The following is a 27,371-nucleotide window of genomic DNA, read 5'->3' as shown; positions in this document are numbered from 1 at the left end:
TGCATGCCATTATATAGAATATAATTGAACCCGAATCCCGAATTTCCAAACTGAAGTTTCATTTACCCACGCTTCGCTACACTCCATTGAGTTTCCCCAACATGCCAAACACAATAACGATAACGCTACCCGTACACGTCTATAAACCCATCAACATACAACTCCAAAATCATCAAAACATATGCCCCAAAAAGCAAATTCGATCTAAGGTATCATTATGTCGTAGCAGTATCCCATATTCTCGCAGCCTCCCCCTTTTAAAAAAGAAAAAAAGCCCAGTGCTTTTATCCCACAACTAATTTTTGTACAATTGATCCACATCTCCATTCCATAATTATCTCGATCATTCGGAGATTTTCTTATCCACATTATTCTGATGTTTATCGGAGCTGTTCCATTTGGAGAAGATGCCGCCACTAGCTTTTGGACTGACACTTCGTCCTCTTTCTGGTGTTGCTATGCTGTGCCGCCTAACATGAGTTGTACCTTGATTCCGATGGCTGTTTGGAATGGTTGGGCCTGGGTGAAGAAGACTGCTTAGGAAATTCGTTGATGGGGCTTGACGCTCCGTGTTGACTCTTTGAACGCCAGTGTTGACAGTCGCGAGATCCGTTCCATTGCTAACTGCCGTCGCATTGGAATTCCGACGATGAACTCGTTGTGTTGCATCCAAAGCTTCTTTTTCTGCCAAATGCTCGCTTGGCAACAAGATGGCCCGATCGAGCTCGTACGGAAGACCACGATGACGCCCACGAATTTGCATCGCAATAATGACAAGTTTGGAGACAACATTGAATTCGGCAGATAAAGAGGCATCGATTCCCGGATATCCTAGACTCAGACCAACTGTACCGTAGGCACTAACAATCTCAAACAAGACAGAAAACATATTAATAGACGGATCAGTACCTTGGAGGCGGCTGCCCTCAGCTATTGAAATGATAAAAAGGCCCAAGAAAATGTACCACAAATCGAAAGACAATTGTCTTCGAAGATGGGCACCGACGTAGGATGGCTCACCCTCGTCCTCATTTTCCTCTGTTGGCGATCCGTAAATACCCAGTGATTTTTCCTCATAAACGTTTGTGCGACGAACAGAAATGGCAATAGGGAGAACAGAAATATACATCATGATGAGATAAGAAACCTGGATGGCAGGATGAAGTTGTGCAAGATTGACAACTCCAAACCCAGCTGTTCTTGTGGAAGCAGCTTGGAACCAACCATCGAGAACACGAATATTGACAGGAAGATCAGTCACAACAGAATTACCAAGCTAAGACAAGCCATCAGTAAAGCACAATACTACGAGGAATGGGAAAACTTACATCAAGTATAATAAAAAACAGTAAGTCGAGCCCGTTCAATATTACAAGAATCCAGAACAGCCACCAAGTCGCCTTACTTGGGAAAAGCAGCGTAAAACATCGACGAGGATGGTCTAGCAAAAATCTCAATTCCTCCCAAACCGCACTGTTTCTGGGCACCCACAATGTGGTGACCCAAATGATGAATCTGAGCATGATCGGAAATCCCGTGTTGCCAATGATAATCAGAAATGACATCAACAAGAGTGGCCAAATAGCAGTATTGAAAGAGATCATGCTGTCAGGGGTGAGGGTAAATCCCAGATCCGTGAAAGCAGAACTAGCTGTGAATATACTCCACCAAACTCTGCCCTGACCATCTTGCTCAACTATTGAGCCATAGGTACGACTATTAAGAATCCAGGGCAATAGACAAACAACGGCGAATATACTAAACCCTAGGAAATAACAAGACAAAATTAGAGCCAAAGATTTCAGCGATCTGTATTCAATTCCACCGAGTTCTTCTCTTTGTTGCTCGGTGAGATCAACAAAGGCTGAGTTACGACCGATGGTTGGTGCCCAACTCAAATAAGGAGTAGGGTCCTCCTTTTCGCCAGTAAGAGCTGTTTTGATGCTTTGAAATGTTGGAGCTCTTGACTTCAATTTCGACATGACTGCGCCATTTCCATTTCCCTGAGCATCCGTGCCTTCGGCGCCCTCAGTGTTTCTGTTGTTGCGGAATCTCATAACACCCTTCATGGTAGCGCCTGCAGCTTTCACATCATCCACCGCCCGCTCAACTTTAGGATGTGTTGGAACTTCGATTGTAACGTTACGCTTCCTTGAAGGATAATGATCTTGCCATTGCGACTCTCCATTCAAAGTGCCACGACCATGGCTCTCCGGTCGAGAATACATTGAACCTCTGCGAGATAACGTCCTTATGACTGGATCTTCCTCCTCCTCTTCAACGGTTTGTGGAGCAACACCAGCATCTGCATCTCTTGGTCCAGGAATTCGAAGAATGGTCCTGTCTTCCGGATTCCTTTGACGTTCTAAGAAGGCAATATGGTCTTCATCCCTACGACGAACTGGCAATCGCAACTCTTCATCGGCCAGTCCGTTACTTCTCTTTACTTGATCGGCAAATTTAATTTGTGTATGATGTGAAGTAGGACTGGGATCGTTCGCAGTCTCCGTACTTGATATGTTACTGCTTCCTGAGCCATTGATAGCATCTGCCTTGTTTAGCGCCTTCTCTTGCTCGATCGCCGCTTGGATATCATCAATAGCCTCCCGATTATCGCGCATAACGTTTGCTCTTGTCGTGCCATGCATTACAACAATGTTTCTGCCATTTACACCTTTCTCCGCATCTGCAGTATCCGCACCAGTTGTTCTCGATCTCGAGAATGATTTGGCGATACTCCTTCGATTTCTCTTGTTCTGGGCAGCAATGTGTTGGAATCGTTTTTCGAACCAGTATAATCGAAGGAAGACTACAAAGGAATTGATCGTGATCGGGTTCGTGAATATCGGTATGAGATATAGGACAATTTGCTGCCACGTGTTGAGGGTGTTAATGTTAATAGTGTTCAACCCACTTTGGGTTGCACAACCACTTGCGAAGAATAGCGCATCTATGTAAGGTATTCCTCCTCGAATATATAAACAGATAGAACCGAGCAGAGTCATTCCAATGATCCAGAAATCTTTTCATGATGTTAAGTTAGTGTCGTTACACAATACGGAGTTTTCCATTATCTGTGTCTCTCTGAACTTACAATGTACAGTGATGAAATTGAAATGGGGGCTTTTGGAAATAAAAGATGGCTTGAGAGCCGCAATATGTTGCCATAGTTCTAGCAGAAGGGTGAACATCTCTGCCGTTCCGAAAGAAAAGTTCGACCAAGGAGTGTTGGCAGCGCTCCGCAGGAGGTATTAAAATTATCAGCTACTCGAGTTTGATGAATAGTTGGAAATCCCCGTTTGCACGGAATGCATTGTATAAGGGTCGCAGACCCGAGGAAGTCGCGAAGGAAGTCTGCGACAGACTCCTCGGACAGTTTGTTGTATAATGCTTAATGTGGCGAAGCAAAAGGGGAAAGAAGCTTTCGAAGATTAAAAATGACGAGGTTTGAGAATGGTCTTTGTTAGTCTTATCAACACTTGGCAGCAAAGCACAATGGTCTTGATAATTCTTTAGCTTTGTCCGTCAACGCAGATCACAACACCTTAACTGGACAATTGTTGGACAAAATGCCTTGAGAAATTGGTACAATTCGACGAGTCAATATGGAATATGAAATATTAAGTGTTGTGTGATAAGATAAGAAACAGAAAGGGCATAAGGAGCAGGAGAAGGGGTAGGAGAAGGAGAAGAGAGAAGAGAGAAGTGGACGAGGAAGACGAAGAAGATGAGGAGACTAGGATGACAAAGAGGAGATTGATATGATACGAGCAGCCGGGGGTGAATAGTCTGTATGTTATATTATGTTATGTACAATTGAAAGAGAATTTGAATAAAAAATAAAGTTTTCATATGGGCCAGCTAGAAAGATTGTTGGTGTGATGGCTGTACTAATAAAGAAGTCCATATTGTTAACCTTTTCTCTAGCCTCATAATAAGTAGGCAAAGAAATAAAATTGTTTTCACTTCCCTGTAGAAAACGGTTGATGGGTCGTAGAACGTAAAAAAAAAATCATTCTCACATGTTCTAGTCCTTGGAAGATCTTCAATCTCCGAATCAACGATTAGATGATGGCGGCTATTTACCGCGATGCATTTAATTCTGACACACTCGTTTACCATAGGTGTTCTATGGTTGACAGGATAAATGGAGGTCTACAACTTGGGTATCTTCTATTCGCTCATGGCCATGGTAAGATGATGTGATATCCGGCAATCACTGTTTCTTCGATGGTTATAACCATGTTCTTGATGAAGATTCGCTGTAGATATCCCTTTTATCAATTAATACCATGTTTCTCTCTGACCTCTAGATAACATGAAAGCTGATGTGTACGCTCGACGTACGTACTCACTCACACCCTAGCCATTCTGATTCGTTTCTTCGGGAAGAGTACCACATTTGGAGTAAATTTCCTATTGCGCAGTTGCAGATCTTACACCGGTACTTCAAACGTCAGATAAGAAACCATCGAATTTTGAAGTAGGCATCATCTAGCATGTGAGCCTGCATTACCGTGGCCAAGATGTCATACATCATGTATGATACATGATTGTTTGATGAAGTTCCGTTTGATTGCTCTGGAGAGTTCTACCCCTTACCACAAGACAATTTGAGAGAGCTGAGGTATGAAACCAGCCAGTCACCTAGCTTACAGGATTCAGCCACATATTATTAACGAGAATTTGGCTTTCCCCTATTGGTTCCAAGGTTTCCCTTTCACCGTTTTGATGCCAATCAAATTTACACTTTTGCACGTCAAGGTCCTAGCACAAAGCAACACAAGTTCGCTGGTAATTTCGATATTGTAGCCATGAAACAACCTACACTCCTCGGTACAAACCGCCTAAGAGTTACACCAGGACACCCCATGGCCATCGCCTATGCTATTCTTGAGGTGCACAAACTTGCACCGCAAGGCCTCCAATAATTCTTGGCGCCCTGCTGGTCTCGAGGGAGCAGCAAAACTAAGCCTTCCACACATGACAGATCACATTGGACAACCTTATTGATATCACATCTCCAACAATGAGAAGGATCAGTAAGAAAAGGCCTCCAACCAAGATACTTTCCCGAGCACGTTTCACTGCACTGTGGAGAAAAAAGCTTCGATCTACTGCAATGCCATTGTGAGCCCGAGGCCGGGTGGATCACACTTCTCCCGTTTACCAACAAACGCGGGCGTCAATTTTTTTGGGGTCAGCCCGATGTCTTGGCATTCAATGTGTTTTTCAGATAGTTGGTTTCACGTGTGTTTAGCGTTTGATAGCGTGCCGTATATGAACATTAATTTATCAAAGAAATTCGTATGTGTAAAAGTAAACACTCCCTTGGTATCTCAAAAACAGATCGTTCCACATTAGCACTGCAACTCATATATCCTCTTCGTCTTCTATTATATTCACCGTGTCGTCGCAATATTGTCTCTCAAACGTTGATCTGGTCTTATTTTCTGATATTCGCATTCGGTTTACACCATCATGACTTTAACCTGCAATGATTGTATCCGGACTCTCAACATCTAGTTGCATACCATGACTGGATTCGAGATGTCCCAATCCCCCATCAACAACTACTCCTTCCAATCTTCGCAGCTGGATATTGCCATCCAATCTTAATACTTCCTTTGCCAAGCCACGAATGCCCTCAAAGATAACATTCGATCTCTCCCATTCCAAAAGTCGGGCCTTTCCATCAACCCTTTGAACGAAGACGACTTCGTGTATGCCCATTCCCCAAGCAGGAGGACTATACCCAACAGAACCTTCCTCTCCATTGAATACCGTTACTGCTACCCTTTGTCTTTTGCCGTTCCTCTTTTCTCCTCCTAACTGCTCGCTTTCTTGTATTGCATTTGTATAATATCGCAACGAAGCTTCAGGTCCAGGCAACCAACATAATTGACAAAGATCGATAATTTTCTCTTTGCTCAATTGATGCTTCGGATTCTTCTTCTTAAGTGCTGTCGCAACAAAACTCAGTAGGCCAACTGGAGAATCGCAAAGCGCGTAGGCTATTGCATCTGGTTCTCTCAATCCAATACTCATAACGGCTCCATGTCCCATTTTCTTCTTCTTCCCACTCAACAACGACATTCTCGTCGGGATTTTGTGTTGGCTTTTCCTCGTCTGCAAACTCAAGTTCCTCCAATCTCCTTCTTCATACCCCCAAACTCCCGCGTGAAAAAATAGTGCCACCTTCCACCTTACCCAATCCCAAACTCCTTCTTTCGCAGTCGGGACTCCCCATCTCGGTTCAATCAAATGCACACCTCTACAGCCTTCCAGATCACCAATCCCTCTGCCTAAATAATGATCCACTTCCCCACCCTTCTCTCGCCCAGACCCCATCATTGATGCAATATAATTTTCATAACCCAACCTTTTCATCAATTGTCCAAATAATCTGGCAGTTTCCCCCATAACATCCGCTCTAGATCCAGGTATCTCATCGCTAAATCCCGTACCTGGTATCGATGGTATCACAATGTCAAAAGCCTGTTTGTGTCCCTGTTTCTGTCCGCTTCTGTGTTCTTGAACATCTTCCCCCAAAATCTCTGGCTCACATAACTCCTTACTCAACCCTTCGATATCTAAACTCAAATTGCTATTTGGAAAACTTGGAACTAACAACAGCGGAACTGCGTTGGCGCGAGAACTGCGTATGTGTATAAAATGAATGCGTAGCGATTGACTCGACCCTTCTGGAGCATTGGTGTTAGACTTCGGAATCGTAAATGTAGTGCGATATTGAGGGTATGTGGAATTATAATAATCCTCCCTTGTGCGCCAGGAATAGTTTTCTAGCCTTTGCGTATAATCATATGTTAGCCCTTTCCTGTTTTTATTTTGTTTACTGCAGTGTCGAGTCCTGCAACAGATCCTGAGCAATCATCTGGAGTAAGCATACCAATAATCAACCAACCCCTCAATCTCCCTCTTGGTTACCACACCTTCTTCGTTCAATTGCTCACTCTCCGTATCCCCTCCACTATTCCCCCCCTCTTCTCCTCGCCTTTCGTGCGGCAATCGCGTCAATTCCAATTTCTTCTTTGTTAGATCGAGATATTTCGAACTAACCTATTAGTTTGCCATTAGTCCCCATTACATTAGCTCCCTCCATCCCATATTCATCACATGCCACTGCTGATCTCCAACTCAAACACGATACGCCATTCTGATTCCCATAAAAGGGGATGAATATGATTCAGAGCGTACTCACATGAACTCTATATTTCTTTATCACCTCTTCCACTCCCCCCTTTCCCATAGCTTCTCTCTCATGCACATGCTCCGCAACACTAGGAAGTGCCGCACTCCTTCCCATTTCCGTTATCCTCAACTTAGACCAATACTTTCCTCGGGCTTCCAAGTGATGTATGTACAAAACGCAGTGTATTTTATTTTGCGCGCGCGTGCAGATTAAAAACAAAATCACAATTTCTCTCTTTTTAGATAAGAAACAAAAGTTCCAAAAGACTCTTCTCCAGCATCAAAATCGACATGCAGAATAGAAAGTATCCAAATCTTACCGTCGAGCTTCAAGTGACAATACTATCTTTCTTTAATATCTCAAGAACCAGAAGGGACCTCAAGAGCTCAGCTCATAGAAAGCTTGCGCCACAGGTGTGGCGTAAGCTCCTAATATCCATCCATATGCAACCTATCAAATGCGCTGGAGTAACTACCTCGGAAATGATCATTAGGCACAGCCACACTTCTGCCCGTTATGCATATTCTAGAATTTGTCGATCGTGAAGATCAAGCAGAAGTGACTGGCTCGACTCTTGTCAACACAAGTTCAAACCACGGAACAATCAAGTAAGGAAGGATTGCTAACGGATAGGATACACAGCCACATCTCATAAAGTGCTTCAGATCTTCTGGCTTATCTTGAGTGTTGAGGATCATCAAGATCTGCACTAGAAACACATGCGCACTAAGTCCAACCTGATATTTTTGGGCAATTAATAGATACCTAACCTTGGAATTCATGGGTTTTAATTGTGATTACATTACATGTGGCACTTTTTCCACAGAAAGAAAGGAGAAACAGCCTTTTTAGTCGGATCTAGTATGTCTCAAAAAAGGGCACAAAGGTTCCTTATTGCTATCAGTGTATCTTATACGTGACTCGCCTAGTCTCTTTTCCTCTTCCTATGCGCCAACGCTGAAGGGATTCTCGCAGGTGATTTGCCAAATTGCATGCATGTATGCCAACAAACTCTGCCGTGTATGATACCTAACATGCTAATCTATTGCCGATCAATCATATAATCGCACTCCTACCCCCTAACGGCGATTCGTTTCTAGACGATCCTCCGGTGCCAGTCCTCACAATGCCTCCTCCCCCGCCGCCACTGCTACCTGACTGGGTTGAAGTCGTACCGCCTTGTGCCACACCCCTCAAATTCATGCTACCAAGCCTACTCACAATATTGCTACCCACAGCGTCGACTGCACCCCTCGGGGAGCTAAACGTAGGTCCATGTGCTGCTACTTCTTGGACTCTAAACAATTTTATTGCTGTGCCATTCCAAACACCTATTGTACCCTTCGCAACCTGCATTTCAGATGTGAATACAAATGCCCATAGCAGGGATTCGTACCAACCAAGCGATAACGGCGTCCACTCAAAAGAATGAATACGAATGGCTGTAGTCTCAATTCCTCTTATTTCGGCCTGTTGAATGGTGCGGAGAATATTATTTGAAGGAGTATCGGAAGGATTATTAGGATTTGAGATGAGAGAATCGATTTGATCAATAAGTGTTAAGATAGTATGAAGTGGGAGTTCTGGAAGCCAGGTCTCTATCCACTGAGGCGTAGGTTCAAATACACCGCTCGATGAAAATGCTGCGTAGCTACTTAAGCTCGTTGTGCTGTTGTGCCTAGAAAATGTGGGCATGCCAGCTGTTGCTAGTTAGTAACTTGTCCGGCGACCAGATGGCAGAAATACATACCAGGCATTTTCCCCCTGGCTTTTTCTGACATTCCCCGTAGTTGCGTAGGGACTGTATCGTCAATGCTTGAAGATATCGATGAGGCCCTTGAAGGTTGGTCTGTGGGAGGTGATGCTGCTGGAGTGGGACGTTCTTCACCGTCGCTATCCTCATCGTCATCGTCTCCAATTGCAAATGTATCCTCCTCTGGCACATTACTAAGCGCTGATGCCCCTCGTGGATGGCTTATAGATGGGCTCCGTATACTATCCGCGGAGCCTCTCCTACTGTCTACGTCCCCTGATTCTGCTAAACGTTCTTTCTTTCGCCTGTTTCTCCTTTCTATCTCTTCTTGGCCACTTTCCAAAGTAAAATGTCGTAAGGCTAATCCAGAGTCAGTTGGCACTCAAAATATGAGGAGTGAATCTATACCTTCAAATTTCTTCTTATTTCTCAAAATAGCGTACACAAAGTTAGGGTTCTCTAGATGGGTAGTCAGTAATTTGTTTTTGCAAAATGAATCATAATACTAGGGTAACTCACTAGGATACTGGTGCTCAATGATAGCATTCATACTCTCCAAAAGAGACTGAAGGAGATCATGATTACTGTCGTTCGATAAAAGGAACCCTGGTGATGACATCGACGCAAACAATTGCAAGAGTTTTGAAGATGTGGGAGCACTGATATTCTCCAGATAAGCAGCGATGTTATTTATCACTGCTAACAAGGCAGGATATATGGCTGTGAGTTTTCCTTGGCTTGTGGTTATTATATTGTAAATTGACTGTTCTTCGTCAGTGTTGCAAGATTAAGCCCCGAAAGAAAAAACCTACTTGTATGAGGAAATCGGCATATGTCCCATTGAATGACTGAAGTCTGATACTCGGCGGTAAAGTATCCTGGGCCTCAAATCTCTTGTTAAGATTCTTGCCAAAGTTTGGTTCCACACTCAAGGTCTGTAAGATGAAAATACACATCCGTACAACTCCTTGTTTGGAGGCATCTAGCCTGTATTCTAGAGAATAGAATATGATTAAGATAACGAAATCGTGTGATCGATCAGTATCAATCAAAAATGACCTGAATCGTTTGTTACATTGGGTGATTTCCCAGAATAACATGATCATCTCTGAAGCGCATTTTGCGTATGATTGATTTCCTGGAATGTAGGAGCTCGTAGTATTCATAGGCTGGTTCAAGATTCTTGTCATGCCATCTACAATGAATTGAAAATCTTGTGGCCTATGTAAACGACCAAGAAAGTGTCGGAAATAATCTAACACTGTCAATTGAAATCTACAGGCAGAACTACATCGAGGTCTTACTTTTCTTGGTTTGAGCAGGGCCAGATTCGGGTATTGGATATAGGAGAATGGCAAGCAAAAACTACGAGGTTCGAGCGTCAGATTCTGAAATCAATGGATAGTATGCCGACTGACCTGCAATGCATATGCGACGAGAATCTGTTTTGGGTCTTTGAAAACTTGTACATTATATGGCACTTGCCATTTTGCTGGGTTGTATTTTAAAGTCTTCATGCATGTTAGTATTTGGCTTTAAATGGGGATAGTATGATCTTACAGTGTTCAGTAGAGAGCACAATACAGACAACACAACCTGTTTGTCTGGACAAGTAGCGATATATGTGATGGCTTTCACGCCTTGCACAGGCAGTAAGTTCGCCGACATATACATGCTCTGACTGGTTAAAGTCAAGAGCAATCTTAGTATCTCGGTGCGGTTGTTCTCAAATTCTTTACTGGTGCCGACTGGTGTATTACACCCTACTCCGCTTTGCCAGATGGCATACGATACTTTGTTCTTACTGTTCTGCGGTTTGGGAAGGGTAAAATCTGCAAAGAACAACAAATCGATCAAAGTGTCGATCAATTCTTCTGCCAAGGGCTTTACCTCTTCGAATTCTTGCGCCGCAGCTTCGAGTTTCTGTAGTTCTTCCTGGGATTCATCAAATATCACGTCTCGGGCGAGGGCTGCCTTGCTACAACACAGTCAGTGACTGAATCAATCAAGATCAATCTGCGACTATGTACCGTGTCCGCTTCCTCCTCACACCCCAAAAAAATGTCTCCTCCCATGATTGTAGTTTTTCGGCTTCGTATACATATGGCAGAATGCGTGTGAGGATTCGAATGCAATTCAATGCATCTCTTTCCGGAGCAAACTCTGGATGAGGGAATGAGGGGTGATGGCGGAGAACAAAAAGTCGGCTGGTTATTGCTAGTATTAGAGTCTCTAGGTTTTCCAATGCCGTATCGCGAGTTCTTCGAATATCTGCGGGGGAGAAGAGACTGAAAATGTCTTCTGTGGATTCTGGCAACTCCCAAAACTACACAAGGCTCAATCAGTAATAACTCCAGCTGAAGATGTGCGATCACTCACAGAAGCCCAATATGGGTCATCGGCAGGAATGATCTTGTCCTCGGAAAGTCGGAAGATACCCTTCTTAAATACTAGTTTCGAGTCGGAAGCTCCCATCCTTAATTGTGTTTTGCATCTGGACCTGGAGTTGTGGTCGTTGTTTGATATGTATGTAATAAATGTTCTAGATTGTTGACGAAGCTTCTTTGTACCGGACGATAAGATAGCCTTCACTGGAGCCAATCTTCACATGCTAGGCTATTCGTAGAGGGGGAAGCAGCGTAATTTGACCATTTCTATGATATATTTACAACTCCATTACTCCTCTTAAACAATATATAAAGTAAATTATTTATTTTAAATCTAATTCGAATAATAAGCAACTGTTATTTCTTAAAATCTTATTGAATTTGATATAAATCATTTACGATTGGTTTTTATTTTAATTAATCCATGAGATTTCAATAGAGAATTGAATGATCAAATCCTGCCTGTTTTTTCTTCTACGAATAGCTAGGGAAGATTCATAGATATCACAGATATCACGAAACAAAACATGAATTTCTCTGAATCACTTACTCAATTAAATGACGTCTTGAGGCAGACCGAGAATCATCAGGATAATGTCAAGTACCAGTATTCAATAATGCAGGTGCAAAGTCATAGTAACGCGGGCCACAAGGGTATCTATCTATATCCACAATCCATCAAGTCTAAAATCTATGTATACAATCGCGTATTGCCTGAATTTCTCCTTCCCTTCTCGTAAAGCCATTTATTATTTAACCCAACACTCGACGGTTTCGCAACACCTAATGGACTTGGTGTGCCAGGATCCCCAATAGATCGACCGAGAGGATTTGAGCCATATGAAGACCTCCGGTTACCACTTCCGCTCATGAGAGTCTTCTGTAACAAGGGACTTGCACCTGGCGAATAGACGGGCCCCAGTGGATTGATCAAGCTTTCCAGGCCGTCTTGGGTGTGCGGACTTTCGGATCGCTTTCCGGAAGGACTTCCAGAAGCTGGGTTTCCTCTTCGATTCGCAGGCGAGCTGCTCAGGGGTGTTGAAGTCCTCCTATATCTCGGTGGAGTAACATACTCCGACCCTGGAGTAGGCGGTCTTGAACTAGGTTTTAACCCAAGCAATTTTCGTTGAGCGGGCGTCAAAGGTATATCTTCCATGTTGTCTCGTTTCGTATAAAATGGGCGAAGTGCAACAACAATATTAAAAATGAGGCAGAGTTGTATTATTCGAAAGGTCCAGGACGCAAACATTGGAAACAAAGCTTCACCGAAGAAATAACCAGGGAAACTGGGATCACAATTAGCACATAATATTGCATTCTGGATCTGGTGTACCTACGTTCTCCAAATTGTTTGTCCAATGTACCATAGCACAACAAATCCCACACCATTCCATAGAAGTCGCCTCATGTTTTGATCTGTGAAAGTGGCCACATTCTGTCGTCTTGCGATTTCATCAAATTTGGGGTGTTTCCAGGTTCCCGCCTGCGGAGTGGATGGTTGTGGTTCTCCAAACCCCGACTTTCTTGCCGACGCTGGTGATGATCGTTGAGTTGCTGGTGTAGTAGGGGTACGTATCATTGTAGACATATTTGAGAATATACGAAGCCTTTAAGCTTTGCTGGGAGGTTGGTAAGCTCCTAGTCGTACCCGTTAGCAACCAAGTCAAATCCAAACGTAAATAGAGGCTTTAGATCATACTACTCACTTTTGATGCTGATAATAAGCCAACTTTACCTGTTTTTTATGGTTAGTATTATTTCAATTGAACTGACGATCAAATCTATGTCCGCATTGTTGTTTGTCGAGAAGGTTATCGAAGGAATAAAACCTTTCTTGATAGTTCTTCCCAAGTTGTTTTGATCAGGAAATCGTGAATTCTGCTAAAGCTCAAGGCGCGCTTCTTTTTTGGTGTTAGCGCGACTTTACACCCCTGTCGATTGATTGGCTGTATCGATTAGTGCCGGATATCATCACACCGCCCCATAGGAAAGCTATCCTATCACCAAGCAACTCTAAATACCCGCCCACGGAGTATCTCTTGAAACGATTATTAGAAATTGTTCCTGATGAAGACACCTTGAACTTATTGTAGCCACAAATACGTTTTCTAAACATCTTTCAAGATGGGGTTCGATAATATTATGCTCTATCTCGATGAGAGCATTACGGACGTTCTCAGCGATTGGGATCTTTATTCAACCCTAATTGTTACGGTTCTCATCGGCTTCTTTGCTTACACAGTTATAACATCTCGCGATCCGGATTCACATCCTATGCTCTTGGCCCGTCAATCACAAGCATCACCAGTCAGACAAGAAGGACAATCCGCCGTCTTCAGAAATCACACCTCCCCTCACGGCATACCTCTCAACTCAGGACTCAACGTTAAAGACCCAGGTGACTCGAAATGGACCCCAGGGCGTAATGGTGACTTGCGAGATATCTGGCGTAAAGCAGTCACTGGAGCTGTCGATACGAAAGGGAAAGAGACTGGAGAAATTGGTAGCCTCATGACAATATATGGTTCCGATAAACTAGTCACTCACAAGCTTGGTTTGTACAGCACTGTAAATCAATACCTTCGCTTTACTAATTTTGATACAGCCGATGTTACTCGTCAGATCAATTTGATTGGTCAACACATCAAGCAAAATGGCGGAACGAACGTTGCCATATATTTACCAAACTCTATTGAATACGTCGCAACGTTGTTCGCCTGTGCCTTCTACGATCTCAGGGCGATACTTCTACCATACGACGAATCACCCGAAAGCTTAATAGAATTGATACAAAAGTCCAAAGCAGATACGGTCATTGCAGCCGTTGGATCTTTCCCATTTGATGTAGTGACAAAGTCATACCCCGCTTTACAGCAAATGATATGGGTGGTGGATGATGGCAGCAAGCATATGGACTGGAATGAAATTCCAAAGGGTACTGGCGGAGCTGTGAATGTTTCTACCTGGCAAGAGATTCTTCAAGATCAAGAGGCTCATGCAGGTTCCGAACTACCTGTTGTTGACAAGAATGATAAGGAGCCTAACAAAGTCGTTACATTTTGGCCTAATGGAGAACTCGTGGAATACACTCAATCAGTGCTGGTTTCCGGTGTTTCCGGTCAACTCTCCTCCATCCCCACTGTTCAGCGTATCACATCTAAAGATCTTTTTCTCTCTGCGGAACCACTATCGAAGATCTATCCTTTGATCTTAACTCTTTCGGCACTTTACTCGAATTCTTCCGTCGCATTAACATCTGTTGCCATCAAAGATCCCGATCTTGTCCTAGCAACGAAGGGTACAGCTCCAACAATTGTTGTTGCTTCTTCCACCACTCTCGCAAAACTCCATGCAGAAACCAAGGATAACTTAACTTCACCACTCTATCAAGTCGTCCACTGGTTTCAAACCCGATCTTTGGTCCAAAATGGTGTTATGCCTATTGCCACCGTCTTTTCCCGCATGTACGATCATCTTCGCCCAATTATTGGCACAACACCTGGCAAACTTCGCTTAATTTACGTTTCCGAACCTGTTGGCGCACCGTCAACACCATTGAGCGCTGAAATGCTCTCAGATCTGCGTATTTACACAGGCTCAAGAATCGTCTACGCCCTTACAGCATCAAAGGTCGCAGGTGCTGTATCTCAAACTGGTATATATGATTACAGAGTAGATGATGGTTCGGAGAAATACTCGCACTTTGGAGCGCCTCCTCCATCCGTCGAGATCTTTTTAAAGGATACCAAGGAGTATCAAACTTCTGACACATTTTCCGTTGGACAGGTATACTACCCTTTTTTTAATCCCTTCCCATATACCCCACCTCTTTTGATAGTATACATCAACTAACCCTTCAACAATAGATTATAGTAAGGGGCCCTGCCGTCGTAGGAGGAGAAGTAGACTTGGGTATTGCAGGAAAGATAAAACCAGACCACACACTCGCTTTAATTTCATGATACGGCTGTGATGTTTTTGTGCATATTCATGGAATCGTTCATATCATATTCTGTCATATCAAATAAATCCATATCCATCATAAAGCTCGAAGCTATCCGAAATGATCACATTGTAATTTTGCCGTACTTATAATTCACTGAATCATACCCCCATGCTCAAAATCAGTCGCCTGTTGCACATCTAAAAACTTAGCTTTCGTATTAGCTCACAGAATGAGTATTTTGTTGCGGACCTGAAGATTTAGCTTTTCCATTAGCTCTGCAGACATGGTAACAGTATCAATACTGGCGCCAATAATATTCACTCATCGAGATCACATTATTGTATTGTTGCACACCTCAAAACTTAGCTTTTGCATTAGTTATTAGTCCTGCAGGAATCACAGGCAAAATATCCACATTCGAGATTTTTTTGTTGCACCCCTCAAAAGTTAGTTGCAGTTGTTAATTTATTACCAGCCGTTTGTTGCATGTCAGGAATTTTAGTATGATCATATCTAATCTATAATCCTGACTAGAGGTCACTTGACGCTGGCAGGGACAAAAATCCGAGGCCCCTAAATGTACTCGCTAGTAAATCCATGAAGCAAGGCTAAAAGAGTGAAGGCTGAGGCTAAGGCTGAGGCTAAGGCTGAGGCTAAGGCTGAGGCTAACGGGGGCTAATTGGATGTGAAACAAAACAAAACACTGGGATGTGTGGTCAGGACGGCCGAAGTGGGGACATGGGACCGGGCAGAACGTTAAGGCTTAACGATGATGCCGCTGCCAGCTGGGATGTTTACGGTTATGCTGATGATAAAGGGGATAGGAAAGAGGGATTGGTAACGTGCCGAGGTAAGGAGAACATGTACAATAGGAGGAAAATAAATTTATATCAGATGACTTTGTTAGGGTAGTACATACATATCATATGCATCTAATCAGGTGTATTAATAGGGATAGTTAGCCTTGACGACGATAGTTCCAATACACACTAGTGTTTATTGATAGCTTGACGTACAAAAAGAGTTGTAACTTTGATTGTTCTACGTAGGTGGATCAATTAGTCAATTACTTAAGTCCTCGAGCCATCATGAATTAATTATAAATTAAAATGAGATTTTCATGCTTTGAAAATATTTGCAGCTTAGTTGTCGACTAGAAAATTTAGTTGCCTTCATTGCGCGGCGTTACCATGTCCCAATCCTGCCTATTGTTACCGCCTAGCTACCGTCTCTTACCGCCTAATCCCTAACCTCGCACGCCTAGCAAGCATAATTGACCCTAATGGTAAGCGAGATCCAACACTAGACTAGGTCATCATGCCTTGAATTCGTCTAACTCGAATGCCTAAAGTGCCTGAATTAGAGGCCTGAACTAATGTACCTAATGTCCCTAAAGTGATATTGGTGAGGCCGAGGGACGTGTTGGTGGTTTTAGGGCTTATAGTTATTATGCTATTATAAGCTACTAATGCGATCCCGGGTGAGCAAAAGTATGACTAACTAAGTAAATTTCAGAATAATCATTAGCTAAAATCATCATGTTACACAACAACATAGCCTCCAATACCAAAACCACAACGGCAAAACTCAAGGAAATGATTGAGTCAAGACCACACCAACGCCAACACCAGCAATAATACCAACCAACATCAACCCAAAAGCAAACAAACTACTCGAATCGAATCCGCATCTCAATACGAGCGATCATCCTCAGGACTAAAAGTCTACGCCGCAGAAACCAACACCAAATAAACAAAGCAATGCCGCCGGCCCGCCGCAAGCGATTTAGCACCAATTGGTAGGTAACTAACCACCAACTAACCAAGTAACCAACAATATCCCACTCTCATCACATTCCCTCTCTAACGCCTCCATAACTTTCATCTCGATCATTTGTTCGATTATATCAATCTTAATGCATCTCTCGTCTTCTAAACTAAAATCATGAATATACTATAATTGTCTGCAGGTTACTCATAAGCCCATATTCGCGTGAGGGCATGATCAAAAGAACCCATGAACGCGCATCCTTACTCAAAGTATATCGAGGCTAAAAAACCAGACGAGCAACAAACGTCCGTTGCCCTTCATTATCACCACAAAAAGATCTCTAGTCCCTCGAACTAAAAGTTAGATATGCAACAAAGAATCTCTAACCTCTAGTTCCTCCTCTAATCTCAAAATTACTATCACACTATCTCCCTATCTTACTACTAAAATATCACTAAAATATCGCATACGCAAACCCTCACCCCTTACTTCACACTACACCACCACAAAAGGCTCTCTAGCCCCCTCACTAAAAACCCAGATATGCAACAAAGAGTTTCTAATATCTAGTTTCTTCTGCTCTCAAAATTACTATCTCCCTATTTTCATATTGAATTAAGCTAAAATATCAAATCCATAACCTCTCGCCCCTCCCTTCCCACCACATCACCACAAACCCCCCTCTAGCCTCTAACCTCTAGCCTCTAGCCTCAACCCTCTATCCTCTAATCCCCTCAAAAAGTTACTCCTAATATTATACCATTTCCACATCGTAATGACCGTAGTACACACGAGCTAAAATGTAGATACGCAACAAAGCGATAGTATATAGGTAGATTACCTAGGTAGGTAGGTAAGGTTAGTGAAGCGAGGAAAAGCAAAAGGATGATTAATTAGTTTTTTGAGCTAATTTGTAGATGTGCAACAGTTTGGTTTGGAGGTTGGCGGTAGGGCTAGTGAGTTGGAAGAGAATTAGATAGGGGATTATATGGATTTTTAATGAGTTGGATTTGGATGAGAGGAGTTTAGATTGTTTGTTGGATTATTAGGTGTACATATATTATTAGATCTACGTTATGAGGGGTATGTTTTCATACAACTAATTATTCATATTCTTATTTACGGAATGAGAATTATACTCTACTCTCCCTCTCTCTTTAATAGTTATAAATATTTAAATATTATAATTAAAATCAATTAATAAACAAACAAATAAATCGAAATTCTCAATCTCCAATAACAATAATATAATCAGTTAATTAATTCAGTCACTTATCCGTTCTTTCTTTCCGAAAAAAAAAACAAAAAGACCTACTCCTCCATACAACCAACTATATCACACATATCATACAATCAACATTTACATACATACACCTTGCCCCTCTCGCTTCCTCTCATGCTCCACTCCTCCTTACACAATATCGTAGATATAACAGATAGATTGATCATCAAATTTCACCACAAAGAGTCGTAGTAACATAATAACTTAAAAATTAATTCGCACTGCTAGAGAATGTTTACTTGGAGCTGGAATTGGAGTTTTGAGTATTTTATAGGCCTGATATCATGAATATAATTAAGTGATTGCTTGACTAGCTAGCTAATTAGCAACTCGGTCAAATTACGAGTAGAATCAAAATGTAATGAATATAAGAGAGACTAAATATGCAGATATGGAATAAGATCCTCCAACCTCCTAACTGATCAAGCACTACCCAGGTACCTAACCTACCACCACCTAATCTACCCATCTACAAACTAAACGATTTCATCCTTCAATCTCCCGATCAAACCAAATCAAAAGCACCACCTAAAATCCGAGTAGAACACAATGAAAGTTAAATATGCAAATACGCAACACCATCATGAAATCGTAAAATCATCAAAACCCTCATCTTGTGCCTCGTAACCGATTACTGTATATTATCTATCCTACTGAGTTAGTACTATTTTCTATGAATATATGGACCATATTGTCAGTTCTTCGATACCGATCCCAAATCAATCCACCAAACATGATAAATCCAGCAAATCAAATCCAAAAAGAATACAACAAAAACTGACTAAAATCCAGATACACAACACAACAACATGGTAAAATCATTGCTCATCTCTGATTGAGTAAATTTGTCTGGTCTGGGTATAGAAACAGGTATAGATATCAATATCAATGATCTATTGATATTAATGCTCATGAAGTAGATGCTTGAGATGTGAGGTAGGTGGTATCTGAGTAGATGAGTAGATGCAGAGGAATCACATTGTGGAATCTTTTTATTAATATCCGTCTCGCAATGTCCATCCCCTAATGTCCATTTCTCAATATCCATTTCTCAATAACTATCCGTCTCTCAATATCCATCTCCTAATATTCATTTTAATATCCATCCGCACTCTCTACCACTCCCACTCCCACTCACGCTCACTCTCACTATCACTACTACCACCTCCCCTTCATCCCGAGTCTCCAAACCACAAAGTCACACAAACGAACCAAAAAACTATGATCAATCCCAAGATAGATAGATATACAGTTTCATACACATCCTTTCATACACATCCTTTCATTTCCCATTCGTTATTTGCCATTTGCTGTATATATATACATACATATATACATACCCAACCAAAATTTCCTTTTCTTCTCTTCCCCCTCTCCATCTCCTCCCTCCCTTCCCCTCAAAACAAACCACATAATCCCCAATGCTCAAGCAAAAAAGAAAAGAAAAACTATCATACCAGAAAGATGTCCATCTAGATCGATAGTTATAAATCAAATAGACATTATTCCTATTACTTTCTTTTTAGATAATTCTTTTCCAAGAAGGGATACTCCACTACGTACCCCTCCACCACCCACCCATCCATCTTATAATTCCCATCTAGCAGTCGAGTGATATATATCTGATATCCGAAATACCATACCATACCATACCATACCAACCCAAACTCAACCCAAACTCAACCTCAACCTCAAACTCAAACCCAACCTCAAACCCCAACTCAACCAAAAACCCTAAGCAAGTACAACACCATTACAACCACTCAACCCCCTCTCACTCCCTCCTCAAACTCTTCACCTAATCCATAATCTTGAATCCAAGTAACTCAATAGAATACAGTAAAACCAAACCAAAAACATAGGAGAGAAGAAAAGAGAGGAGCTAAATCACTTTCACACACACTTACCCATATCCACATTCTCACCTCCCCAGAATCCAAACATAAACGAAATCACAAACGAAATCACAATCACAAAATCACACAAAATCACATATAATTCCAAACCCCCATACCAAACCCCAAACATTCAAAAAGCCAAACCTACGCATCAAATTGGTATACCTACAATAAGTTTACCCTCATCCAGAGCCAAAAAGATGCAAAAGTGCTACCTAGGTATCCCCCATCTCACTGGTATCTAATCATTCATAAACACCCGAAAAAGAGCCAAACATATCCCCCAAACCAATTTCTCAATTCAGCCAGAAATTCCATCCAGTTTTGATTGCCAAATCCCTACCTAACCCAAAGGTCCAGAAATCCATCGCATGCAAAAGAAATCCATCAGCTCTTCCATCTATGCATTCTCCATTCTCTATTCTCCATTCTCCGTTCTCCGAATCTCATTCATATCCCACCCTTCCCCTATCTCTTGCACTACCCGTAAAAGAACCCTCTACCAAGCCACCCTTAATAAAAGGTTCCCTAGTCCCCGAATGTCCCCTATCCCTTCCATTCGTACTTGTTCTTGGTCTCTGAGTGGTCGTATCCCTCCTAAACACTGTATTTGCTTTTGGAATATCATTTGGCCCAATGTCTGGCGTATTTGCCGCCTCAACCAATAATAACCCCGAAGGAGCCGCCACACCATGACCCTTGCCCTTTTTGTTCCACTGCGGTGCCTCTTCAAACTGAGGTGTAAAATCCAATAATGGTTTGGGTTTCCTACTACTTGGACTACGTTGAAGACTTGTACTAGCTACTTCTAGTCGTTTGGCTTTCGAAGGCATCGACATTGCTCGAGATTGAGCGCTGCCATTGATGAGAGTTGGACCATCTGTGAAAGATCCATTTTTGAGACTATTCTCTCGTTCCTGTAGTGCTTTTTGACGGACCGAATATGTTCTTCCTAACAAGCCACCCGATGCGAATTGATCTTCTTGAGGAGGTGCTCGGTATGCTCCTGGCGGTCTCTCTTGTACGAGGCGAGGAAGAGGTGCTACTGTAGATGTATTCCGTGAATGGAAAGGGATTTGCATCGGCCTTTCATCCTCGGTTGAATCATCAGCTTCTGATCGATCGAAACGGTCCATATCAAGTAATGGTTTAAATGATCCAATCATATATGGATCTTCATCCACCGAAACATTTACCCTATGTGTGTGAACACCTTTAACTCCCGTTCCTAGCCCTGATGAGAGCTTTGTTTTCATCGTCTTGACAGTTTTTGTAGCTTTCTTCTGACCTTCACCCTTCTTAGTAACCAAATACCAACTTCTCCATCTCTGAACGGCCGAATACCACGCATTTGCCGCAATGTGATCATCAGTACAAAAGAAGTGTACAAAGTTTTCTGCACTCAAAAACATGGCAGTCTTCTGTTGACTCTTAATAGCATAACAATTCTTCCTTGGTGGTTTGAGTGTTTTCCTAATTTGTTGCGCGGTTGGGGTATAGATATCGAAATCAGATAAGTGACAAATGTTCATTGAATCTTTATCATTTATACTCACCCCCGACTTTTTCGAGACAAATACTTGACCAGAAGAAAGAAGTGTAATATAACGTTTGTTCCATTTGCCGGGTTTCTGAGAATGATAAAGCTGCATTGTAACATCTTGAGGCGCATCGGTGGGTACAGATGATACGTCAAGGTCTTCTTCATGATCATAAGAATCGGAACCTTCCACGATTAAACAATTTTGAGTATCTCTGTCCCAAGAATTCATGATATCTCTAATGTGTTCATAACGACGAATTTTGCGCTCAAGACCAAGAGTTGTGTACGATTCCAATAATACAGCAGTGTGTGGATCGATGTAGGTAGACATGATATTTGCAGCAGAATTTATAATATCCATGGGAGTTGTGTCTGGGTCGACTGGTAGGTTGATTGATGACTGCTTACAGCGGATTAAGACTCTCTAAGAAAATGTCAGTCCTGTTTGTTGAATTGAAAATCGTAGACTTACTCTCTCTGGCGCATTTGATGCGGAAATTGGAGCATCGGTTTGCGGTACGATGCCACCTCCACCCTGCTGAATACCCACAGGATTTATGACAGGCGCTTCATTTCTGGGAGGACCATCACCTATCGTACGCTGTATTGATGCAATGTTATCCAACACAGAAGGTAGGGGCGGTTTGGTGGTTTTAGTAGTACGTCTTTTACTACTGAAGAATGCGAACTTTTGAGGAGGGCTTTTGACAGAATCATTTGCAGCAGCATCCAACGTAGCTTCCAATCGCTCCAAATCCTTGCGCTTCTGTACTGCCAAGATCCTCTCCGTCTCCTCATCGCTCAGTTGAACCGGGAGAGAAACCGGTGGAGGAGAATGCGATGGGGAGAGGATTGCTTGTTGATTTATGCCATTGTCACTATTGTAATTTGGTTCATAATTCTGTTGTCGCTCATCATAATTTTGAGATTCCCCCGTCGCTCCCAAGTGGGTTTGTGATCGCTTGGGGATGGGACGTCTCGTTTGCGCATAGTTTGATGGAAGGCCAATGGCAGAATCAACTGGATCCGTTGTTCGCCTTGTCATAGGAATTCTGGCGGCGGGAGTGGGAGATGTCGATTGGGCATGCGAGACTGGCAATGAAGGTACCGGGGGTGAATGATCGGATTGGAGGGCCACCTTTGGACGTCGATATCTTGACATACTTTTGGTCCTCGACATGGAAGTATTTTGAGTTTGTTGAGCATCTTGTTTGGGAGGAGTAGGATGGGGTTTTGATGGTAAGGCTCTGACGGATCTGTATCTCGAATATTTTTGTTGTGCGGGTTGTGAGGGTTGAGGGGGTTGAATCTTTTCTTCCGACATGATGAATGAAATGAAATGGAATGAAAGGAAACGAAACGAAACAAATGGGACAATCAAGAAGTAAAAAGGAGGGAGATGGAGAAGTTTCGAATCATAAGTAATAAAGTGTAGTTCTATGATGTGTTGAAGACTTAGTAATGTCTCTTATGGGCATTATCTTCCCAGTTGAATTGATAGAGAGAAAGAAAGAAAGGAAGAAAGAAAGAAAGAAAGAAAGAAAGAAAGAAAGAAAGAAAGAAAGAAAGAAAGAAAGAAAGAGTAATGAAGAATTGGGTGGAGAGGGGAGAAGAGTAGAGGTGAGGAGAGGAGGGGAGAAGGAAATGATATGTTTGAGGACGTAAGAAGTATACCAAGGTATTATTATTATGGTGTAAGAAGAATGAGAGAATTGAATTGATGACTGAATTTGATTGAATGAATTGAATTTACCCCCAGATTTGAAATGGATGAGCGCACCCACTTTAATAAATCATGTACCTGCAGATGGTAAAAGCAGTGCTAGACTAGGCGGTGATGAGTGGGTTGGTGGTTGGTGGATGGTGGTGGGTGATGGGTGGTGGGGAGTGGGTAGTGGGTTGAATAAATGAATGAATGATGAATGGGCGTAATTTTAATAAATTTGGTAAATCATAACAAGTTCTGGAGTATCTTTGGTATGTAATGTGGAGATGGTAAATAGATGGTAATGGTAAATAGATGGTAATGATAAATAGATGGTAATGGTAAATAGATGGCAATGGTAAATAGATGGCAATGGTAAATAGATGGTAAATCAATAGTACAAAGTTACGAGTTGGTAAATATAACACACATTCTCTCTCTTCTCCCTCTTCTTCCTCCTCCTCTTCTTCTACTGGTACTTGTACTTCCCCTCATACTTTGTACTTCAACATCTCATTTCATTTCATTCTCTCCTCCATTCATTCTCTCCTCCATTCTCTCCTCCATTCATTCACCACATCATCATGGCAATATCCAATCAAGAAACAACAGACCATCACAAGATCATGACCACAACCACGACCATACTTGACTCGGTATCCCGAAAGCCAAACCACCCCGTCTCTTTCCTTTTGCGTTTCCCACTTGACGTTAATTTTCCCCTGGAATGGGATTGGAAAGGAAAGGAATGGATGGCTTGGACTGCGAAACTTGGACTTTGCCCTGGGGACTTGTCCTTTTGCTTGGCCCATCTGATGATTTATGATTTCCCCTAAGGTTACCCAAAAGTTAGATGATCTCCCGAGTAATGTGGGGGAATTACCCTTGGGAGCTAAGGGGAAACAGGGGAAGGGGGGCCAACATTTTCCAATCATTCCGTTCTTTTGTTTCTCACACCCAATTCAGATCAGAGAGACCAGGGGGGAAGAGTCCACCCTGCTTGACAAGTGGTTGACAAGGCTGATGTGACCAATGATATTCCACTCCCTCACATTGACTCTTGACCCAGCAGGAATAAGGATGAAAGTGTGTATGACACTGTATATACCCTACCAGCCTGCACATACTTGGTCGGAACTAGGTATAGCACAATGTATATCCACTCGCCCAGTCTGTATATATACAATCACACAACTTCAAGGCATAAAACATGCAAGTATGGATTCCCCGTTGATTTCCATTTCGCTCTCTACAACCCACCCATCAATAGTTTCTCCACCAAAAAGAAGTAAAACCTTCCAGAGCCCCTAGATAGCTAATATCAATCATGAAATGCCCAGTGCGCACGAGAGTTATTATCGCTCTACGGAGTGAGGTGACCTATATTCTAATCCAATCTCCTACCGAATTCCTCACAAATGTCTTGCTTGCTAATTAAACCCATTCATTCAAATGTGATAATCGATATCAAAACAAAAGCAAATACCGGCACTGTCAATCATTTATAGCGTAGAGGGAGAGGAGAGGAGAGGAGAGTGAGTACCATATAAGATGGAAATCTGAGATATTTATCTGTCTTGTCTGTCTTGTCTGTCTATCCATCTGCCTAATATAGTACAGTAGAGTGGTGTGTACTTGGTACTGTCCAATCTCTCGATTTCACACATAATACACCCAAGTACTAACATCTCACACTGAAGTACAACGTACAATGAATGATGTACAATGATGCACCTTGACTCCAAAATTGCATCATCCAGTCACATCACTCAGTCAATATAGTAACCCCAACACCAACACCAACACCCACACACTGCCAAGAACATGATCAACTTATCATTTTCCCTTTGGCATCTTCCAAGAGCGCGCCAAAGTATAGTTGAAGGAAGGAATGAATAAATCCTCTTCTCTTCCTTGTTCTTCCTCATATGGTAGATAGCTTTAGCTTTATTTTCAGTATGGTAGTACACCAACTAACAGCTTTAGCTAATCGTGATAGCTAATCGTGATAGCTAATCGTGATAGCTAATCGTGATAGAGTACTTGGGAAAACAAGATACAAAGTTCATACAGGTAGGTAGATACCGATAGCGTTGCTTGGGCTTTTAGGTATTATTAACCACCGGTATGTATGTATCAGAGCGACACTTACCTATCATATCTTATTTCTTTAATCCTTCTCTCATTCCAAAATAAATCCAAAATAAATCCAAAATGAAAACCAAAAACCAAAAACCAAAAATCCAATCCCGATTGAATCTATTCCCAATCCTAACACCAAACCAAAGATCATCACAAACAAGCTTTCCCCATTCAATATAATATCCATATCCATATCCATATCCATATCCATATCAAATTTATCAATACCTCCCTACCCAGATATTAATCAATCAGATCCGATCCGATCACACGGAGAATAAACTTAGCTCTCTCTTACATTCCCGAAAGCATCGCGGAACTCTGTTTCTCCCGCCCGGAAATTAGGATGAGCAAGCAACTAATCAGAGCAGCTAAAGAGAATTGATCAATTGGGTTTGAGTTTTGGACATTTGGTACACATGATAGGTAATAGCTCTTGCTGGGTAGATATTCTTGGTGACTCGATACTCAACCCGTGTTTTGAGGGTTGGGTTTGGGATTAGGTGTTTAAGGTGGTGGGTAGATGAATGAGTAGACGGATAGATAGTGGGAGAGATGAATATGTATCAGCTATTAATATCTATCTACCCACCCACCCACCTATCACCCTTTTTATCAACAAACAATGAAATCACAAAATAGTAGGTGTAGTCTAGTGTAGCGAACGTCGTATCTGCCATCTTTTATCTTGACACCGGTCGAATGGGTCTTGAATGGATTACTGGTGGTCGCGAGATTTACTAAAGTTTTATTTCATGAGTAGGTCATGTGAAGTATAAGTCGGGTACCCTACTTTCTGGCCACCCCTCTTTTAGGTCACTTATTTATATCAAAATTCGCTTTTTTAGCTTCTTAATAACTTTTTTATTCATAGATAGAATTTATTGAAAATTTATATATATATGATTCAAATCATTTTAAGTTTATTATGAAAATTTAGGATTTTTAGGATTTTTAGGATTTTTAGGATTTTTTTAGGTTAAGATTTAAAGCTTTAAAATATTGATTTTTTCATTTATATAAGAATTACATATAAATTTGAAATTAGTTTTAAATCTTTAATAACTTTTAATAACTTTTAATAAAAATTATTAAAAATAAACTATAAATTTTTATTATAAATTTTCATTATTTATAATATAAAAGATTTAAAAAGAAATTAAAAAAATTTCAATTAATAAATATTTATAAAAATACTTTCAAGATTATAAGGATTATTTTTCCTTACTTAAATTATATCTCTATAACTATTAATTCTTTTTATAATTTTTATAATTCTTTATATAAATTTAAGCTCAAAACCTTTAAAAAAGTAATTAATTTCTTTTATTAATTATAATTAAAAAGTTAACGTAACTTATAATGAACCGAATCATATGAGGAACCGGGTTACATTTAGCCCATTACTGACTTCAAACCTCAATAAATTTTGCTATACATATCGAATCATCTCTTACACTTTCTTAAATTGAAAAGAAGATATAGAATATTATTATTACATTTCAATTGAAAGAATTTAAATCAATTAGAAAGGCTATAGAGTATTTTGAAGTTCCTAAATCAATTCTTATAACTAAGGTTGTTGGAAGGAAATCATATATTCAATCCTATAAAATAGTTCAAATTCTTTCAAATGTAAAAGAAAATACTTTTGTATAATGGATTTCACAACTTATTATTATTAGATTCCCTACTATATCTATATTAGTAAAGGAAATGACCAACGAAATTC

General features: G+C 41.4%; 8 protein-coding genes across 8 annotated transcripts; 3 read left to right on the top strand and 5 right to left on the bottom strand.

The window, feature by feature from the left end:
• Positions 1-343: 343 nt before the first annotated feature.
• EAF01_000867 (uncharacterized protein) lies at positions 344-3,191 on the bottom strand (the record flags this gene model as incomplete). Its single annotated transcript, XM_038909117.1, has 3 exons — positions 344-1,276; positions 1,329-3,022; positions 3,095-3,191. 3 exons carry the CDS (start codon positions 3,189-3,191, stop codon positions 344-346), a joined length of 2,724 nt encoding a protein of 907 aa, XP_038776023.1.
• An 880-nt stretch (positions 3,192-4,071) lies between these two features.
• EAF01_000866 (uncharacterized protein) lies at positions 4,072-4,931 on the top strand (the record flags this gene model as incomplete). The annotated part of the gene is made up of 2 exons (XM_038909116.1): positions 4,072-4,192; positions 4,765-4,931. 2 exons carry the CDS (start codon positions 4,072-4,074, stop codon positions 4,929-4,931), a joined length of 288 nt encoding a protein of 95 aa, XP_038776022.1.
• Positions 4,932-5,487: 556 nt separating this feature from the next.
• Positions 5,488-7,327, bottom strand: EAF01_000865 (uncharacterized protein; the record flags this gene model as incomplete). Its single annotated transcript, XM_038909115.1, has 3 exons — positions 5,488-6,808; positions 6,911-7,080; positions 7,223-7,327. 3 exons carry the CDS (start codon positions 7,325-7,327, stop codon positions 5,488-5,490), a joined length of 1,596 nt encoding a protein of 531 aa, XP_038776021.1.
• Positions 7,328-8,269: 942 nt separating this feature from the next.
• On the bottom strand, positions 8,270-11,441 carry EAF01_000864 (uncharacterized protein; the record flags this gene model as incomplete). Its single annotated transcript, XM_038909114.1, has 10 exons — positions 8,270-8,913; positions 8,964-9,326; positions 9,375-9,425; positions 9,486-9,729; positions 9,779-10,221; positions 10,271-10,331; positions 10,385-10,477; positions 10,527-10,944; positions 10,997-11,292; positions 11,346-11,441. The coding sequence occupies 10 exons, from the start codon at positions 11,439-11,441 to the stop codon at positions 8,270-8,272; spliced, it is 2,709 nt and encodes a 902-aa protein (XP_038776020.1).
• Positions 11,442-11,923: 482 nt separating this feature from the next.
• Positions 11,924-13,242, bottom strand: EAF01_000863 (uncharacterized protein). Its single transcript, XM_038909113.1, has 3 exons — positions 13,060-13,242; positions 12,691-12,991; positions 11,924-12,639 (listed from the first exon to the last, which is right to left on the bottom strand). The coding sequence occupies exons 2-3, from the start codon at positions 12,939-12,941 to the stop codon at positions 12,045-12,047; spliced, it is 846 nt and encodes a 281-aa protein (XP_038776019.1). The 5' UTR covers positions 12,942-12,991; positions 13,060-13,242; the 3' UTR covers positions 11,924-12,044.
• A 135-nt stretch (positions 13,243-13,377) lies between these two features.
• Positions 13,378-15,436, top strand: EAF01_000862 (uncharacterized protein). The gene is made up of 3 exons (XM_038909112.1): positions 13,378-13,907; positions 13,959-15,139; positions 15,220-15,436. Exons 1-3 carry the CDS (start codon positions 13,478-13,480, stop codon positions 15,313-15,315), a joined length of 1,707 nt encoding a protein of 568 aa, XP_038776018.1. The 5' UTR covers positions 13,378-13,477; the 3' UTR covers positions 15,316-15,436.
• Positions 15,437-20,695: 5,259 nt separating this feature from the next.
• Positions 20,696-23,116, bottom strand: EAF01_000861 (uncharacterized protein; the record flags this gene model as incomplete). Its single annotated transcript, XM_038909111.1, has 2 exons — positions 20,696-22,216; positions 22,265-23,116. 2 exons carry the CDS (start codon positions 23,114-23,116, stop codon positions 20,696-20,698), a joined length of 2,373 nt encoding a protein of 790 aa, XP_038776017.1.
• A 137-nt stretch (positions 23,117-23,253) lies between these two features.
• On the top strand, positions 23,254-23,457 carry EAF01_000860 (uncharacterized protein; the record flags this gene model as incomplete). The annotated part of the gene is made up of 1 exon (XM_038909110.1): positions 23,254-23,457. One exon carries the CDS (start codon positions 23,254-23,256, stop codon positions 23,455-23,457), a length of 204 nt encoding a protein of 67 aa, XP_038776016.1.
• Positions 23,458-27,371: the final 3,914 nt, after the last annotated feature.

Source organism: Botrytis porri, assembly GCF_014898465.1.
Source record: "Botrytis porri strain MUCL 3234 chromosome Unknown BPOR_001, whole genome shotgun sequence".
NCBI classification, from domain to species: domain Eukaryota; kingdom Fungi; phylum Ascomycota; class Leotiomycetes; order Helotiales; family Sclerotiniaceae; genus Botrytis; species Botrytis porri.
Note: the sequence above shows the minus strand (reverse complement) of the source record. Positions and strands in the feature narration are given on the sequence as shown.

Bases quoted from the DNA above. Each gene is read 5' to 3' on its own strand.
- EAF01_000863 (XM_038909113.1), bottom strand. From the start codon at position 12,941: ATGTCTACAATGATACGTACCCCTACTACACCAGCAACTCAACGATCA. The intron at 12,640-12,690 runs GTAGGTACACCA...TTGTGATCCCAG, and splicing joins GGACAAACAATTTGGAGAAC to TTTCCCTGGTTATTTCTTCG.
- EAF01_000862 (XM_038909112.1), top strand. From the start codon at position 13,478: ATGGGGTTCGATAATATTATGCTCTATCTCGATGAGAGCATTACGGAC. The intron at 13,908-13,958 runs GTTTGTACAGCA...ATTTTGATACAG, and splicing joins ACTAGTCACTCACAAGCTTG to CCGATGTTACTCGTCAGATC. The intron at 15,140-15,219 runs GTATACTACCCT...CTTCAACAATAG, and splicing joins ACACATTTTCCGTTGGACAG to ATTATAGTAAGGGGCCCTGC.